Source organism: Uloborus diversus, chromosome 4 (genome assembly GCF_026930045.1).
Source record: "Uloborus diversus isolate 005 chromosome 4, Udiv.v.3.1, whole genome shotgun sequence".
In the NCBI taxonomy this organism is placed as follows: domain Eukaryota; kingdom Metazoa; phylum Arthropoda; class Arachnida; order Araneae; family Uloboridae; genus Uloborus; species Uloborus diversus.
Window position 1 is genome coordinate 67,062,563 of NC_072734.1, and position 18,574 is coordinate 67,081,136.

The following is an 18,574-nucleotide window of genomic DNA, read 5'->3' on the forward strand; positions in this document are numbered from 1 at the left end:
TATTTAAAATTTATGAATATAAAAGTTGGCATTTTTCATAAAATGTATAACAGGGGCGTAAATTTTGCGGAAAAAAGAAATAGCCACGAAATGAGTGAGATTCTTAAAACGCAGCTACCAATAAACAAACTCAATATTTACCCCAAGTTAATAACTGAATACATATACATACTTCTTGATTTGATGTTTGCACACGTAATATTGAACAATTTGATTGATTAATCTTTTATGGAGCACTACAAACACGTTCAAATTAAATTTTTCAATTTAACAATAATTTTCTGAAATTTAAAAAATTGCATAGTAGAAAATCCTTGAAACTTTTCTATAACATATTATTAAACATATCATGAAAACGAAAATATCTTATTCATTGATTTTATATAAATACATAAAAATAGTTACAACAGAAAAAAAAATCGATCGCTATTAATGATGCAAAAAAGGTGGTGCATTACAAAATATAGGTGAAACAAGTATAAAAAATACGCAAAATGACATTTCTTGACCAAAATAAATAATCGCTAAATATTTAAGAAATGCTTGAAACGACGAGGACGGATTAGGGGGTCACCCTCTAATTTTGGAGTAACTCACAATGTTAAACTTCGGCCCCAACTTCAGCTTAATATTTTTAGTACAGAAGCGCTACCACCAACGCCTCGGAAGAGTTTCTGAATCTACTTCAGCACTTCCGAAGAAAAATTCAAAATCTCTTTGTTTTCCGAATTATGTCACAATTCAAAACGTCTTTAATCAATTTCTAATTAATGCTCTAAACTCTTCCTAAACAATAAATAAAACTTGAAAAAAAATCTCTAATTTTATGAATAGTGTTAGTTTTAAACAACTTAGAAGTACAACTTTAGTTTAATTTCAGAAATTGAGGGAGTGGTAGGAGGAGCACGCAAGTGTTCTCGGAAATACAAAAAATAGTCGCAAAAAATAGAGTTCAAAATAATAATAAACATTGAGCAGAAAAACCCTTTTAAAACTTGCACCCGAGTTTGTTTTGACGTGCAGTGGCGGATTTAAAATGTAGCAAATGTTGCAATTGCGCGAGGGCCCCATAACCATTGGGGCACCGTAGGAGTTACAACAATGCTTTTGATAAATGTTTTACAACTTCTGTGATAGAGAAATACGGCCCCAAAATGTATTTCGACAGGCCCCAATCTTGTAGCTCCGCCGAAGCGATCCAGAAAAGACTGCATTACTGTGATTTTTATTACAAACATCGAAAAATTAAAAATTACCGTCGGTTCAACGGGAATCGAACAAAATGAAACAAAACCGGTTTCGCCATCTCATATTTGTTTCCATGGTCTCCAATTCGGTAACATATCACCAAATGATCGTCAGTCTGAGACGCTATATTAGTTTTGCATTGAAATAAGTAATTAATAGCCACAAAAAATCAGTTAATAGGCTTTTTAGAACATCCCATCGAAAACAAAAAGGGAAGGTCACAACTGGAACGTGCGCACTTCCCACAGGCGAAAATTTAGCCTTCTACAGCTTACCATTTTTTAGTTATGACTTATGAGAGATACATACGTGCATCCAGCCGCAAGAAACAACGCAATAATTAACGTGTTTGGTACATGAATGCAGTATTAAAAACTCTTTCAGGGGTGACTAAAATATAAATTCACACTGAAATTTAAGTAAACAATTTTCTTCGAAAACAACAACTCCCTTTACTTTGTATTAAAAAGTAAAACAAAGGTCTTTTTTTTTCAAAAACATCGGCCAATTCCATCGGCTTTTCGATGTTTTTAAGGCCGATGGGCCGATGTTTCCTGCAAGTTAGCATCGGATGCCGATGCCTAAATTGTTGAACCATCGGCGCGGATGCATTGGTCGAGTCCTAGTAGCCAATAACAAAGCCGATACTTACAGACCACGATTGCATTCCGAAAATTTTTGTGTTGCGGGCAAAGAATTCGCGTTATGTCTAAAATTCTTTACCAGTGAAAAAATTGTGCTGTAGCCATTTTGTGTAAGTCGGATAGCGTTTTAGCAGGAGTCCACTGTAGTACAGACTGAAAAGAATTCTAGCTATAAAATAAATTTATCTTGAAAAAAATAAAATTAGAAAAAAATGTCTATGTGAGTCTTTAGACGAAAAACAATTTTGTAGAAAAACGTTTTCAGTGTATTTTCTGGAAAAGGGAAACTTAAAATCTGGAATATTTTAACATTATCAGTATAGCAATTTTCATGAACCAGCAGAAAATGACATTGGTGGCAGATAACGTATAAAACAGACACTATAAAAACAGGTTTCTACAGGTTTCTACAGTAACAAATGATATGAGATTCAAAGATAAATAGCAAATGAATTAAAACATTGAACATTTTTAATTATCCTGATTTTTAAGTCGGTATTTTATCAAAGAGTAACAAATGAAAGAAAAATACCTGTTTTTACATCCCAAGTACGAATTCGTCCATTACTGTGTCCAGTAGCCAAAACTAAATCTTTGTAAGAACTTAGCCTGGACCAAAATGGAGAGGAAGCATGGGAAGTATAATCATACGTCGAAGATCCAAAAGCCATAGATCGAACAAGATGTCCGGTCTGTACAGAAATCGTGCTGCATCCAAAACAGTCTTGAACTTCATGTTTGCTGTCAACAAGAATCCTGTAATTGATATGATATCAATCTAGTTCAACTGAACAGTTACGTTTGAAATTAAATTATTAAAAACAATTAAATTGTTAAGAAAGAAAACATAACTGCAACATTCAAATGAAAGTCTAACAAATTTGCACGTATTCTTGCTTGCTACTCAAAATGTTTAGAACTTTCGAGATCAGTGTTAGAAACAACATTTCTCAGTTTTAACTTTACATTCCTATTTTGGAGAATATCTCCTAAAAGATATAAGTGCTACTGCTACCAAAAAAGGATCTTGTGAACAGAGCATGAGATCTGGTTGTTGGAAATTGATTTTCTAAAGATACAATGAATATAAATCCAATAATCTGAAGTTCTTAAATTTCACCTGAAAATCACTATTGCATTACAACACAATAAGTTCTGTTTGATATATTAGTGTTTATCGAAATGACAAGAAATACGGGAATAGAATTTTAACTAAATCATTAGGCGGGTCTTTGAAATCTACACAGTGAGTCACATGTTGAAGACCACTGTTTTAAGCTATTTAAATGTAAGGCTAGTGTGGAAATTAGAAAAAATTTCTACTTCACTAGGGTTGTAGGAACTTGGAGCAGCTTGCTATAAGAGGCTGTAATAAGTAACGGGTAGACAGCCTTAAGTGAGTTATTAATCTTTCTTAGGGACTGCTAATAAATTGACCAGGACCAGCCAAGCTGGGCCAAGAGCCTGTTGATGGTCATCACATTTGTATTTATTTCTATCTTTTATTAGTAAATTTGTTTCCTTTCTTTTCTTTGAAACAAGAAAACATGTAAACAGTGGAGAAAACCTATCAATGGGAAAACCAAACCTCTATACTTGTAGGTTTTCCTACTTCTATTTTTTTTTTTTAAAGATTTTTTTTAAAACTAAAAACAAGTCAAACTTGTGTGACACACACTATTTTTAAAGTAATTTATATAGCAAACATATATTTGAATGAAAAAAATCATTTTTTAAATAATTTTTTTCAGTAGCATAGCTGCTAGGAAAATGAGAACAAACTTTAAATTTCGGAACAATTAAATTTTCAAAAAATGCAATAAGCAATGATGACATTTGTAGATCTTTAATTTTAAGAGTTAATTTTGTATAATAATGAAATTCTATGCCTAGTACTGTTGCTTTTAATTTCGGTTAAAGGGCTGAATCAAATTGAGACATTGAATAATACACTCACAACTTAAGAACACATATTTCGAAGAAAAAACACACCAAATCATAGTTGCAAAGTGCTTTACATTATTTACAGTTGTTTTGTACTTTACAGCTAATTGCTTACATTTGAAGAAAATGCTTTCCCCAAAAAATATTTACAGTGAAACCTGCGTATAACGATGCTATCTATAACATTTTTTTTTTTTGGCCCCAGCAAAATGTCAGCATGAACAATCAGACTGTCTATAACGATAATCTGTCTATTACGATATTTTTTTTAGGTCCCAACAGTATTGTTGTAGACAGGTTTTACTGTATTTCTGAATGTTTTCAGCCTTTGATATAGAACAATTTTATAGTAAAAACAAGTTTAATTAACATTGTTCAATTAACTTACACATTAGCACAATAGTCATATAAGTTCTTTATAAAAATAACAACACCATCAGTGAAGGTGATCAGCCAAAGGTCCCCCCAAGACATAAGGGCCCTAACAGAGATCCTAAACTGCACATGAAAAATGTACAAAGAAAATGTACAAAAATGTACATTGTACAAAGTGGTCCCCAAAGACACATTGTGAACGGCCCCCAAGCATCTAAATCTGCCACTGAAAAACATTACAGGACATTACTTGTAAAACATTGCTGCTTAACATACGAGCAAGGAAACATTTTTAAAATTAACATATATTAGTATAATACAAACAGATTCATTAACTACAAACTTAAAGGTATTTAAATTCTTTAAAAAAATTTCCCTAACTCAGAAAAGCCAAGTTCTGGTAATATTTTGATTTAAAAAATAACTGGCTTACTTTGTTATGCATAAAGAAGATTTTTTGAAGTATTAATAAACGCAACAAAATGAAATCTATTCTTACCCTACTCCAGGCTTAAAAGGAACAGTTACTTCTGAGTATTTAAACCTATAAAACAAAAACATTAAAATCAAAAAAATGAAGCAATTTTTAAATGAGTTAGGCAGGTCATTTTGATTTTGATGAAATTTTTATAGTAGATTCTTCTAAAGATTTCAGAGGACAAGTATTTTTTCTTTTCCTCAAAAAAATTTTGGGGGACCAGTAAAAATTGGGAAAGTGGAGCCTGGCATAGAAGTTTTTCCAAATCAACTTTTTTTTTTTTTAAACTTGATTCTCTCTGAACTTTCAGCATCAGCGAAAGAATTTCCCGTGATTACAACATGGAATTGAGTACTTCGTTTGAAATATATTGTAAGTTTTAGGGGCTGCCTTTCAGTGCTGCCAGGCAGGGGTGGCCAAACTTTAGTCAAAGGAAACAAAAAAAGTGCAATGCTTGATGCCTTCTGGTTCTTTCCACAGAGGCTCAACCATAGTTTTTTCATCTAACTCGTGTAATAATGTTTTCAAATTGTATAATAAGCTCATTTGTATCATGGCTCACCTTAACTTCTGTCCAAATAAAAAAAAAAAGAAGCTTCTCTCTTTTGTGCCCACCTTTATTAAAAAAAAAAAAAAAGAACTGCTTCTTACCCACTGTGACAAAACAATTGAAGCTCTGGTACCTTTTTCAATGAAAGAAATTTATTATTTAAATAATTAAGTTTTGATTCTTAAAATTACTGCTTCTGAAAAAGCATTATGCTTTGTTAGATTTTTTTAAAATCTAAAACCTAACACTTTGAAATAAGAAAAATATTATTTACAAAATCATGAAAGATGAAAAACAATAAGTAAATAAAGTAACAAAACGCAATTTGAATACTTAAAAAGTTAAATATGATGTCAAAAGATAAGTTGAATTGATTATTGCATCAAGGGCCTAAGTCCAACAAATAAAACTTTTCAGGATTCAATAAAAAGTTTTTATTTCATTCATAAATTAACTAAATTCTACAAGAATTTTTATGACTAATCTAACTGCATGTGGGATCATTACCTCAACTTATAAATTATGTTTCATCTCATCACTGTGAATATAATCAAAAATTTTTTAAAAATTGGGGAATAATGCTCTTTCTGAAATCAACAACCTGAAGGTCTCGTTTAGAGTGATGAAAATGTAAATCAAGTGAAACTAAGTTTAGATTGATTTAAGATAATTAAAAATAATGTAAACAAAATGACAAAAATAATTGGAGAAGTCTGTATGCATAAATTTATTATGTTAAGAAAATATATCTTGTATTTTCCTCTTTATCTCATCTTGTTTTTGTGAAGTCTGGAGTAAAAAAATATAAAAAAAGTAAAAACCAACAAACTAAATTTCAAAATCTCAATTTAAGAGATAACTCCTCTTTAAAAATGAAGAGCACTGCTTTAACAGTTACAAATTTCATTCGCTTTAACAGATTTGACTGTGAATCTTGATGCAATTTCAGAATTTCCTTCCATAAGAGATGGCAATAATCTGTCATATCTGCTTAACATACGTTTTACTCTCCCAAATCCCGGTCACAAAGGTCAAGTAAGTTTGTCCTCTCATAGGAAAGTTATGAGCAATCTTGTTAAATTTCTTTAGTGTTTTAAAGTAAAAGTCTCCTATAGTGTTGTTCTTATTTTGACCAGCGTATACATTACTGAAAGAGTAGTTTTTTTGCAGTTCCTACAGTGATATTGATAAAATCCAGCAAATTTCCTTCCAATATTTTTCTGCCTTATCTCTACCTAGGCCCATAATTTTGAATTTGGGGTAACGGGTGCATACTCAAATCAAAGCAAATTTTATCGAAAAGCAATTAAAAAGAATTAACTTTTCAAAGTCGGGAAAGGGGCAATTGACCCCCCCCCCCCCCAACCCGTTAAATAACAGATCTGCTTCTACCCTAATAATGCTAAAGTAAAGGTGTTATTTGTTCTTACTTCATTATGTCAAAAAATCTAGCTCTTCTATGATCATGCCATATTCAGATTGCATCTAACTTGCGAGTTGAGAACAGAAAAGGCATTAGTCCGGGACTAATGCCCTTTCTGCACTAAACAAAAATTGTAGCACCAAAATAAAGTGCTCTGTTGTACCTGGGTTCATTTCCCTTCTACACTAGTCGATTTCTCAAAATAAAAATACGATAAAACAGCTAACACAATTTTGCAAAAAATGGGACCTATGCCCTTTCTGTAATAATTGATTTAGTTATGTCATCTGTAATACAAAAAAAAAAAAAAAAAGAGTTTGAAAAAGTTAAATTAAAAAAATATTATAAAGATTTTTTTGACACCTTTAGAATCTAGATAAAAAATTTACTGGGTAAAAAATATGGCAACCTCAGATACAGTAATTCTGAAAAGCATATGTTTGATTTGATTAAGATTGACAAATTTCAAAAACACAAAATACAACTAGTATGTTGTGGCCATCACGAAACTTTCTTCTATATATATATATATATATATATATTTTTTTTTTCTGATCCCTCCCCATGCTTGACGAGGAAGCAATATTCCCAACAAAAACAAAATTACACATGCAAAAACTTGACGACTATCCCAATGTCTGAATTATTGCAAAAGCAAAGCAAAGAGCGAAAATTGAAAGTTATTTTAAAAGCCTTGCTTGAATTAATTACAAATATTTTATTTGTTAACAAACATAAGATGGCAACAGTTAAAAATTTTAAATCATTGAAATAATATTTCCTATCATTTCCATACAATTAAAATCACGAGAAATACGCAGACGACAATCTATTACGATTTATCTTTCTTATTGTTGCATTAATAAAAATATTTTTATTCGTAAAAAAGAAAAAAAAATCAACACCTCTTGGAGCGATCGGCGTCAAAATTGAACCAAAGCCTGTTTACATATGGATTCACATATATTCCAAATTTCAACCAGAACGTAGCATTACTTCTTGAGATAGGGCACTCAAAATGGAAAAAAAGAAGGGGTGATTGCGCTACCCCCTTTTTAGCTGTTGACACAAAAATAAAATCAGTTCTTATACCCACTAAGGGCTACTTGCCGATAAATTTTTCTTTCATTCCGTTCATTATTTCTTGAGATACAGCAGTCACAATTGACGACAAAAAACGTTCTATAGCTCAACCCCCGTTTGAGTTATTGACACCAAAATTGAATCAGCACCTGTTCCTGTTAATACCAACATATGGACCAAATTTTGTTTGATTCCGCCAGTTACTTCTTGAGGAATAGCAAGCACACGTAACTTGAAAAACGTCTCATTGCTCCACCCCCCTTGGAGGAATTCGCGCCAAAAACTAATGGGCACAAGTTCACATAGGGGCACATATGTGTACTAAATTTCGTTCGATTTCATGCGGTAGTTTTTGCTGTAGAGCGGCCACAAAAAACTGGTCACACACAGACGTGACACACATACACACACACACACAGAGACAGACAGACATTTTCCAAAAATGGTCGAAATGGACTCAGCACACCTCAAAACGTTCGAATCCGTCAAAATTCGAAATTCGAAAATTTGCACGAATCCAATACTTTCTTCTATATAATAGATATAGAAGAAAGTAAAAAAAGAGAGAGAGCATACATTTTTACCAAAACAAGTCGTTAACAACCATCAAAAGTTATCTCAAGATCAAAATACACATTCTTCTAATTGCATTAAAATAACCTAAATTTAAAAAAAAAAATTTAAAACTTTGACCTTATCCTCAAATTGATGTTAATGAATTATGCTCAAAGTTTAAGATTTATATTACTTTTTCTTTTATGTATAATAATATACAGCAGAAGAGACTTACAAAGTATTTTTGCAGAAAGTCCATGGTATGAGAGTAACAACATTATTGCCAGAAGACCAAGCAAAATACGACTCATCAGGTGAGAAAGCACAACACCATGATTCAGAGCCCCAGGTTTTATTCTTTTTATTTGTATGAATGGGAATTAATTCTGTAATAAGGGTAGCTGATGCTGGAAAAAAAAAAAAAAACTTACATTACTAACTACAAGGCACACATACAATGTACAAATACAAATGTGACAACCAGCATTAGGCTTCTGGCCCAGCTAGGTTGGTCCTAGTCAATTTATTAATCCCTAATGAAGGTCAATGGCCCTCTTAAAGCTATCCAGCCCTTTGCTCATAACCACCTCTTCTGGTAAGCTGTTCCAAATGCCTACAACCCTACTAAAGCAGTAGTTTTTCCTAATTTCCAGGTTAGCCTGAGATTTGAATAGCTTAAAACAATGACCCCTCGTCCTGCTTTCCCCGCAAAAATTTAATCCATTTACATCTTTCATTTTGATAAATTTAAATAACTGAATCATGTCCCCTCTGATTCTCCTTTGCTCCATGCTATACATGTTAAGCCTATTAAGTCTGGTATCATAATCTAAATCTGAAAGTCCCCTTACTAATCTAGTTATCCTTCTTTGAACCCTTTCCAATACAAAAATATCTTTCTTCAGATTAAGGCGACCAAAACTGAACAATGTACTTCAAATGAGTTCTTACTAAACTCCTATATAAAGGCAACCTTCTTAGATTTGTTTGAAATAGATCCATTGATAAACCCTACCATTCTGTTGGCCTTGTTACTTGCAATGCTGCACTGTTGACTAAACTTGAAGTCCTGATTTATTAAGATACCTAGATCCATAACATTTTCTGCCTGATTAATGACTGAACCCTGTAAACGATATGTTGTACGCTTATTTCCATGAACCTAAGTGTAGCACTTGACATTTCCCTGCATTAACTGCCATACCCCATTTATCTGCCCACTTAGTAATATGATCTAAATCCTCTTGAAGCTGTTTTACTTGTTCTTCATTTTCGACAATCCCCATAACTTTTACATCATCAGCAAAATAATTCATGCTTCCAGAAATATTTTCATTGATGTCATTCACAAAGATAATAAACAAAAGAGGCCCTAAAACTGATCCCTGAGGAACTAAGTTAATTCATGTTTTCTTTATACACATTGTGTATATGTATTGAAATAAGTGCACATTAAACTTATTAAATATATTTATCACTAGAATGAAGTTCTTTTTTTTTCATCTACGGAACCTGACCCCTATTTCTACACTATTATTCAGTCTTAATTTGTGGTTTTGATTTAAGTGGCATTTCCGCAAAACATAACCCTCACGTATAACGAGGGTCTACTGAAAAACCAAGCTAAAGGCAGCTGTCATCTTATTGAAGCTGAGAGTGCAAACTAATACAAATACAAATGTGACGACCAGCAACAGGCAGCTAGGCTGGTCCCAGTCAGCTAAAATTAATTTAGCATGTGCACCAGTTTGTTGCATCATAGTAAAAGCAAAATGGCAGTCTTTTGAATGGTCTAACACAGGGGTTCCCAACCCGTGGATTGCGAACCCCAAAGGGATCGTGAAGCATTTCTTAGGGGGTCGCGACATTTATTCCTAAATTAAAGAATACATCAGTGCATAGATAAAAAAAATTAAAATACACAGGGAAAAAATAACATTTTGGAGTAGCATCAATACTTGAAAGCAGTGGCGAATCCAGGAGAAGAGCTGTGGGGCTGTAGAATCATCGTCCCCCCTCATACTAGATTAGCTGATTGCCAACGTCCTTTAAGATTATCTTGAATTTTGGCTTAGGGACTTCAATATCTACAAATTTCCGCGAAAGAGTGGCAAATTTTTCTCCCTCTAACATCGCCTAAAATTTCGTTTTTGGAACTCTTATTCCGAATAATTTATTTGAGAGGTTTTCTTTACCTCAATCCTTATCCTAAAAAATGTTCTTTAATTTTCCGAACTTAATTTTGAAAATATTCCGGGGAAGAGCCCTGAACCCCATCCTGTCACTTAATTTCATCAAAAATAGCCAAGAAATGGGTTTTTAGGATTTTGATTTTGAAAACAATTCCAGATTAGTGTCTACCTCACATCATTAAACATCGTATAAATTTTCGTTTTTTGGCCTTAAATTAAAAAAAAAACGGGTGAGGGTCTCCCGAACATTTCTTTTTGTTATCAAGGATAACCTACTATTCTGTTTTTTTGGACTTAAGTTTCAAAACATTTCTGTGGGAGTACCCCTAATCCTTTGGCCATCCATGTCATCAAAACTCTTCTAAAATTTCGTTTCTAGAACTTCAATTCTGAAAAAACTCCGGAGGAGAGGCTCCAAATGCTAACCTTCTTCCTAATGTTTGCAAAGAAGGCCTGTAATTATGTTTTTAGGACCTTAAATTCAAAAATTTTCCGCAAAAGGTAGCCTAAACAGTCTACAACTGTGCCTTTTTAGGGAGTTTGATTTTAATTTTTGAAAAAATAGAGAATTCTCCTCTCCTTCCCTATAGTGAAAAATTGTCTAAAACTTCATTTTTAGGATTTCAATTTCGCGAAAATTCAGAGGCAGAGTCTTCGAGCTTGAATCGTTCATAAAAGTCTCTGGAACCTCTCCTCCTCCTAACATCACCAGATTTTATGTAAACTGCAATATTAGAACTTCTATTTCGAACACTTCCCGGGTTAGGAGCTTTGCGTATATTATATTTACGACTCTAGGTTTATATTGTTAACTCTTTTTCTGCTTTTATAATGAAATTCTATTGATTTGATCGCTCACATGCTATTAATGACTCTCAATCCCTCCAAGCAAGATTTTGGACTCTCTTTCTCCTTTTCTTGTCATACACAGTGGAATCCGCCTAATGGGACCACTGGTTAATAGGACCAGCCGCTTATTCGGATCAAATCTTTAAGACCCAAAACAAATCCCATTACATAAGCCTAATATTAATCGCTTATTGGGACCAAAATCCCGTTTAATCGGACCAAGGAACATGAGAACAAATTGGAAATAAAAATCACCCACTTGAAGCGAGTTTCAAGTGGGTAAACGAACTTAATAGTACAAATTAATAATGGTTCCTTGTCATTTTTAAGTTAAACCCATCAATATTTACTGGAAAAAATGGTTAACGACACTTCCATTTTATGAAGGCACTGTTCCAACAGAAGTCAAAATTTCAGTGAAATTTCAAATTTCTTCAATTTAGTTGCAAAATGCATAATTTACATTTCATTGGAAAATTTTAATGACTGGTTAGTACTTTTCAGCACTCATTTTTTCACTCTCACTATGTTAGTTACTTCTGCAGGGCTCTGTCCAGGATTTTTTACAGGGTCCGTTTTTTGTGAAAAATCAAATAATTTTGTGAAAAATGAATTAATTTTGTAAAAAATGAATTAATTTTGTGAAAAATCAAATAATTTCGCAAAAAAAAAATTTTTTTTTTTTTGTTAAAATGAAATTTTAGAATGTAGAGATGGCACAAACTGCATCAATTAAACTTAAAGTTGAGTGTTTTCCTCTTCTATGTCGAGAAAATCATTCTGGAGTGGTCTGATATTTGGCCGGGGGGGGGGGGGACATCGCTCTCTCAAGTATCAATATTTATATACCATTCTACATTATGTTAAATTATACTAGAAATATTTCGGTACAGTATTTAAAATAATTGTAACAAAAAATAAATTAATAAAATAAAATTCAGAATAGGGTTCAGCATTTAACTTTTTGAACCAAGACACTCTTAAAAAGCACAGAATTTCGTTTAAAACTTATAAATTCCGTGATTTTAACAAAAATAAAAAGATATTTTAATTGTTTACCTCTTAACAAAGCGTAACAATCATCAAAAATTCTAAACATCGGATTCCCGTAGCGGATGCAAAGAGATCGCAATTCTCAAAGTGAAGGCATCAAAAATATAAAAACGGCTTGTGAAAGAAATATTTTTGATAAAATTATTTTAACATTGCATTTTAGAGTCCTATGATAAACATTTCATTAATATCTGTGGACACAGTTGAAGCAAAAAAAAAAAAAAAAAAAAAAAATAAATAAATAAATAAAATAAACCATCTATTCAGCATTTTAATTTTTGACTTAATAACAGAAAATGGAATTTTGCTTTAAAAACTTGAAATGAGAGTTCTAACAGAAATAAAAAGACTTTTCATTTATTTGCATCCTAATAAAGCGAAGTTAGCTTGAAAAAAGAACAAAATATGATTCTCATATCGGATGTTAAAAAGATTGCATTTTAAAATGTAGACATCTAAAGAAAAAAGAAACGGTAATTAAAAGAGTTTATTTAAAGTTAATCATCCTTGTTAGCATCGAAAAATCAAAACCCATATAATTTTCTCCCAAAATAACAATTAAACATCCCACCGCACCCACCGTAAAAATACAAATATTGACAAGCTGGTAAAATGATGAGAATATTTTCTAATCAAGTCATTATAAAGGTTAAACGCCAGACGCTAAGTGGTGATAATTTTGAAGTTGGTAACCCTATCTAAAGCTATCATATTTTTTTCCCCACCCTTACTATGCCTTTGCAGTTCTAAGTTCATTTCGCAGATATATATTATTAATGTTTATTAAATCACGAGAGGGGAGAAAAGTGCTTACCAATGCCATTTCAGAAAAGCTTACAACAGGACCGCTGCTAATTAGCTGTGATAAAACAAACAACCATTATATTTATTTGGCAGTAGCAATTATTTATCCCTTGAAAGAGCATCGCAAGAGAGCCGATTTTTTTTTCTCCAAAATTAGCCGATTTTGTATAATCTGATCCCTCTAATTTGACTTAAAAAAAGGTTCAAAAAATTAGCGGTTTATACACAGAAATATGCGTTATTTTACATTCAGATTTGCTCTTTAAATAAACAATTTGTGAAAGATCCGATCTTGTTTATCAGAATTTTGTGAAGGGTCCGTTTTGTTTGATCGGGATTTTGTGAAAGGTCCGTTTTGGTTGATCGGATTTTTGTGAAGGGTCGGTTTTGGTTGATCGGATTTTTGTGAAGGGTCCGCTAATGGACCCAAATATCCTCTGGCCAGACCCCTGTTCTGGTTGTGTAATTGAATCAATACTGACTAGAAGGAAGCCCTAAAACTGTATCGGATTGGGAAGAATGTAAAAAGTTTATTTGCTTTACTTTAATTTCTTTTTAATGGAAAAATTTCATAAACAGCAATGTTTCTTCGTTGTATGTTGATGTTGACCATACATTAGAGCCCCTTGAAAAGGACAGGCTGACTTATCCGACATTTTGGTTCCAAGACAAAATTGGATTAACCTCGTTTCTAGTATTTATGAAAACGATATAATATTCGCTGGTTGCTATGTCGTAAAATGAAGATAATTTGAGTAAAAGGTCACTTAAAGTGAATCTAAAAATATAAATTTAGTTCACAAATTCAACAAAAATGTATCAGGAAATGTTTGCTGTAATAAACCTCATTTTCACACCTTATTTGTTTTTAATTTGTATTAATTAAATCGTCTTTATCTACAGAATAAAATATTCAAACATCAATCAGGCAACACATCTAAAGCTTGGACACCAGTTTTCTGCAACGAGACTTTTGTACTGATACTATTTTTTTTGCCCGACATTTTTGGAACCAAAATGTCACATAAGTCAGCTCCCATTACATAGGAGCCTTACCATACATATGGGGCTGACAATAATCATAAGGGCATTTATACGTTTTGTGTATAGCAAGTTCGGTCAAGCTACAGAGGTCTTGTTCGCTTAATCGGACCAGCCGGTTATTAGGGCCAAAATAGTCCCATCCCAATGTGGTCCTATTAACCTGAATCGACTGTATATGGTTAAAAAATTATGAGTAACTATCAAAGGCTCTCCTCGCAAGTTTTTGACATTGCAATGGCCTTGTTAAAAGAAAATGTCTTCATTCACTTCAATCAAAGTTGTACTAATAAGATTTTCATGACCTCAGCTCTTCGGAAGACCAAATTCTGTATTTGCTACTGCCAGGACGCATGACTTTTCGAAGTGTCAAAATGCGTGTTTAACATTGCAGTGACTATTTTTTTTTTTACAATCATTGTGTTTTACCCATAAAGAATAAAATACCTCAAACTCCTTGAGTTATTATGCAAAATATAGAGTCTACTTATACGCACACACACACTAATATATATATATATATATATATATATATATATATATATATATATATATATATATATATATATATATATATATATATATATATATATAGTATATGGAGGAGCACACGTAAGAGATCGCCGGTTGCTTAGTTGGCGAGAAAGGGGTTGCGACGTGAAAAAGGTTGGGGGTTTATTTCGATAATTGGGAATCTGGCGATCTTTCTTCATTGGCGTCAATTTTTGGTTCCAGCGTCTGCGTGTGAGGTATTTTTCTTTGCAAATCTAAACAAAGAGATTGGAAACATCTATTATCATAGGGTTACTATAAATCAGCAGGGTTACTAAAATAAAATTATTTCCACCAAAAATGAGACGACCACGCCAGATTCCCAAATATCGAAATATCCCCAAGGATGGGAATTACTGGTCTAACCAGACTGTCTGTATATTGCATGTAGTTCTGCCATTGCCCTGGCTTAAAAAAGAATGGTAACTTCCAGCTTAACGCTTAATGAGCAATTCCACGGAAATGGGAACTGGTGACCAAATATTCAAAATCCTTTTTTTCTCACAAATTAGGTATCATTTTGAAGCTTATGAGTTGAATTATATGAAAATTTTAAAAATTACCGCAAAAGTTTATGTTTGTAAGAGTTACAAGCCTTTGAACAAATGTATTTTTGACTTGCTGCCATAATGGATTTTTTGATATCTTGTTGGAATTGGTATTTCAAACTATTGCTGTAATATTTTTCAAATTGTAACTGATTCAGATGCCTGCCACAACACTTTAGAACGAATGTAGGCACAAAAAAATAGAGCTAAATAAAATATTTTTGTCTTTAAAAGCTTATTTATAACAGGCACTTGGGTAAAATTACGTCCGACACCAAATTGCTTAAAAGTTTGTGCTGTATAAAATAGGACGGAATATTTGACAAAACATTTTACCTGCAAATCAGAGCATCAGTTACTATTGAAAATGTGCAATCCAAACAAAATTCAAATAAATAGTTTTTTTTTTATTTTATGGTGTCGGACTTAACAAATTAATTACGTCCGAAACCAAGAATTTTAAAATTATTTCCTCGTTCTGATTACAGAATTTCTCTAATTTAAAATAGAAGGGATAGAGGACAGCAATAAAAACATTTCTTTATACTTTAGTCATTAAAATGTCTTTATTAATAGGTATGTTTACTTAAAAACATTTTTTTAAACCATGAAACTGGTAATTGATTAACTGGTCCAATTTGTTAATAGGTTTTTTTTTTCTAGAAGCACTGACCTTATAAGGAACAGTTTTTCTTTATTTTAAGCATCTCAAAATGCGGCATTTTTACAGCAGAACGAAATTCATTCTGGCAAACATGCCCAAGCCACAATCTTCACATCCCATGCGTGGATTTCCAAAGAATTCTCTCAAACTTTTGCAATAATTTTTGATACTTTGGATCATACTAAACTCGCCGTGCTATATGCCCTGTAAGTTACCTGTTAAAATATCTTAAAACCAAGTACCCAAGCACTAAAAATAAGTTTTCTCAGATAGACTCAGCTTACAATTTAAGCAAAAATACGTATTAACAAAATTTACATTTATTTGAGCAGAAATTCACCCGAGATTAACCCGGAATTTCTTTTCAGTCTTCCCTGGAGAAGGAGCTGTAGGCAGCATAATTGGTAAGGTTTAAAAAAAAATGTGGCCTATTTTTAAAGCTGGATGTAAAATGACAGGGGGGAGGGGTGCTCAACCAAATCAGACCACCACTGCAACCAAAGATCCATTGTACTAGAAAAGCTGGAATAGTGTTGAGTAGTATGCCACCAGAATTATGCATCTGTGGCTCCTTCATTAATCAGCAGTGTACTTAAAGTACACATATCCTCAGAAGAGATCATGCATAATTCAGCAACATTGCAGCAATATTTGAGAAAATCCTTGAGCACTGCATGCACTGAGTCAAAGCCATTTCATTGAATAAAATTACTATCTCAGACACTTCTTCCTCACAAACACTTAGGATGGTTGCTCTATTTAAAGAATTATCTGACAGTGATGCATTGGATAATTTGAAGATATAGAATTTCTTGCACAACTTAAAGTACATAGGTGGGTTGCGGTTAACGAAGAGTCTGTACATTACACAAGATGCAATCCTTTGTTAAATGGTGAAATGATTGAAATATCTGTGATGTATAGGACAGAAGGGCACTTTAAATGGCAAAAAGAGGAAGATAAAATCTTCTATACAAAATAAAAAAAAATTTAAGAATTTTTTTCCACCTATCCCAATTAAAAGAGGGTGATAGTTAACCTTTACGAAAAATATTTGATATTTAATGTTGTAATTATGTAAACATCTTATTTATTGTCATTAACATATTACTTAAGGTTTAAAGCAAAATTAAAAGTAATTTGAAAAGGTTTTAAACTTTTGTTTACGTCTGACACCATGGTAATTTTGTACATATTACATCCGACACCAAGTTTTTACGTCCGACAACAATACCAAAGTCCCTATTTTGGCACTTAATACCTCTAAAATTAAAAAAATATTTATAAGTTATTAATATTTCACCATTGCTCTTTGACATGAAAGTAGTTACATTGTTGCAGATTAAGCCATTGACCTGAATCTTAGATTTTAGTTTTGCTAGTCTCATTTTTCAGATTCAGCTCATACATCCGACACCATGAGTTAAATATTTTTCTCATATATTCTTTTTATGCTTAACAATTCTACATCCATTAGTAAGTATTTAAAAAAATATTTTGCTCTGTTTCAAAATTGTTAACCAATAAATGTGTTGATTTTTTGAAGTAAATAATGTGCAATTCTTACGTCCGACACCGTGGAATTGCCCTAATAATGTTTTTAAAAAATAACAATTTTTAATGCTGGTTGCAATCTTTTAGCTACAAAAACGTAATTTGTCGGAAAGAAATTTTCCCGTTTCAAAATTATTTCTTACACGCTCTTTCAGAAAATTTGTTGTAAAGCTCAGACCTACGGAACTATTCAATGAAACAAAATATACAAAACAAAGTAACTGTTAAATTTTAAGTACTATCATAATGCTAACAAACTGTCGGGCAATTAAAAATTCAACTGAAGAATACTAATAAATTTGTATCCAATTTTAGCACAAACCTTTGAACGAAAGGAAAAATACTTACATATTTCATCTCTAGATCGATCCTTAAAACTTGCCATTCACCGGCGAAGCCAATTATTTTTAATCAATTCGTTCTTTATCTACAAAACATGGAAAGTTTAAGAATTGTATTAATGTACTTAGAGTAGCATTTCAAGAAATAAATATTTACTTACAGTCGTATTTTATGTAATCAGATACTAGTTTCAGAAATGTAAGAAATTCTATTTGCGTTTGTTTCTTTTTGCGATCTGCGTGGTTCTGTAATTTTTTTTTCCGCAGCTAAAAGTGGCTGTGGTCAGATATTTTTGTCATAGGTTAGAAAAAGAAAACTAATCGCGGCTTTAAATCCTGAATATAATTTTTTTTTAATTTAAATCTTACTAAATTCTGATTCTTTATTTTTTTAGGGTTTTTTTTTAAATATTAATCTTCGTTAATGAAGTAAGGTTCGGCTGCTTTTAGTCACAAGGGTTGCGTTCGACGAGCTCGATCGGGAGTGACCGGTTAGTTTATCACGTGACAGCTTCCAATCAACCAATCAACAGCTGAAAATGGTAACCGGTGCGAAAACCGATAGATGATAGAACGCTGCGGTTTGTAATCGGTTACGTACCGGTAGACACGGTAGACCGGTGAGGTTCGTCGAACGCAACCAAGCAAATGATTAAAAAAAATGTGGCAACTCTCG

At 32.4% G+C, this 18,574-nt stretch overlaps 1 protein-coding gene across 3 annotated transcripts in view; it reads right to left on the minus strand.

Moving 5' to 3' along the window:
• The window catches only part of LOC129219634 (WD repeat and SOCS box-containing protein 1-like), a 42,879-nt gene extending 24,718 nt beyond the window's left edge, over positions 1-18,161 (minus strand). For 2 of the 3 annotated variants that reach the window (XR_008580427.1, XM_054853894.1), the window contains exons 1-5: positions 18,060-18,161; positions 17,906-17,984; positions 8,536-8,707; positions 4,711-4,755; positions 2,425-2,648 (exon numbers count right to left, since the gene is read on the minus strand). Coding sequence is in view for 2 of the 3 variants with exons in the window: in XM_054853894.1 (XP_054709869.1) it covers positions 2,425-2,648; positions 4,711-4,755; positions 8,536-8,707; positions 17,906-17,942 (478 nt within the window). In the remaining variant the exon portion in view is untranslated. The remainder of the gene's footprint in view (positions 1-2,424; positions 2,649-4,710; positions 4,756-8,535; positions 8,708-17,905; positions 17,985-18,059) is intronic. The other variant, XM_054853895.1, reaches the window with a different exon arrangement.
• Between the last annotated feature and the right edge of the window lie 413 nt (positions 18,162-18,574).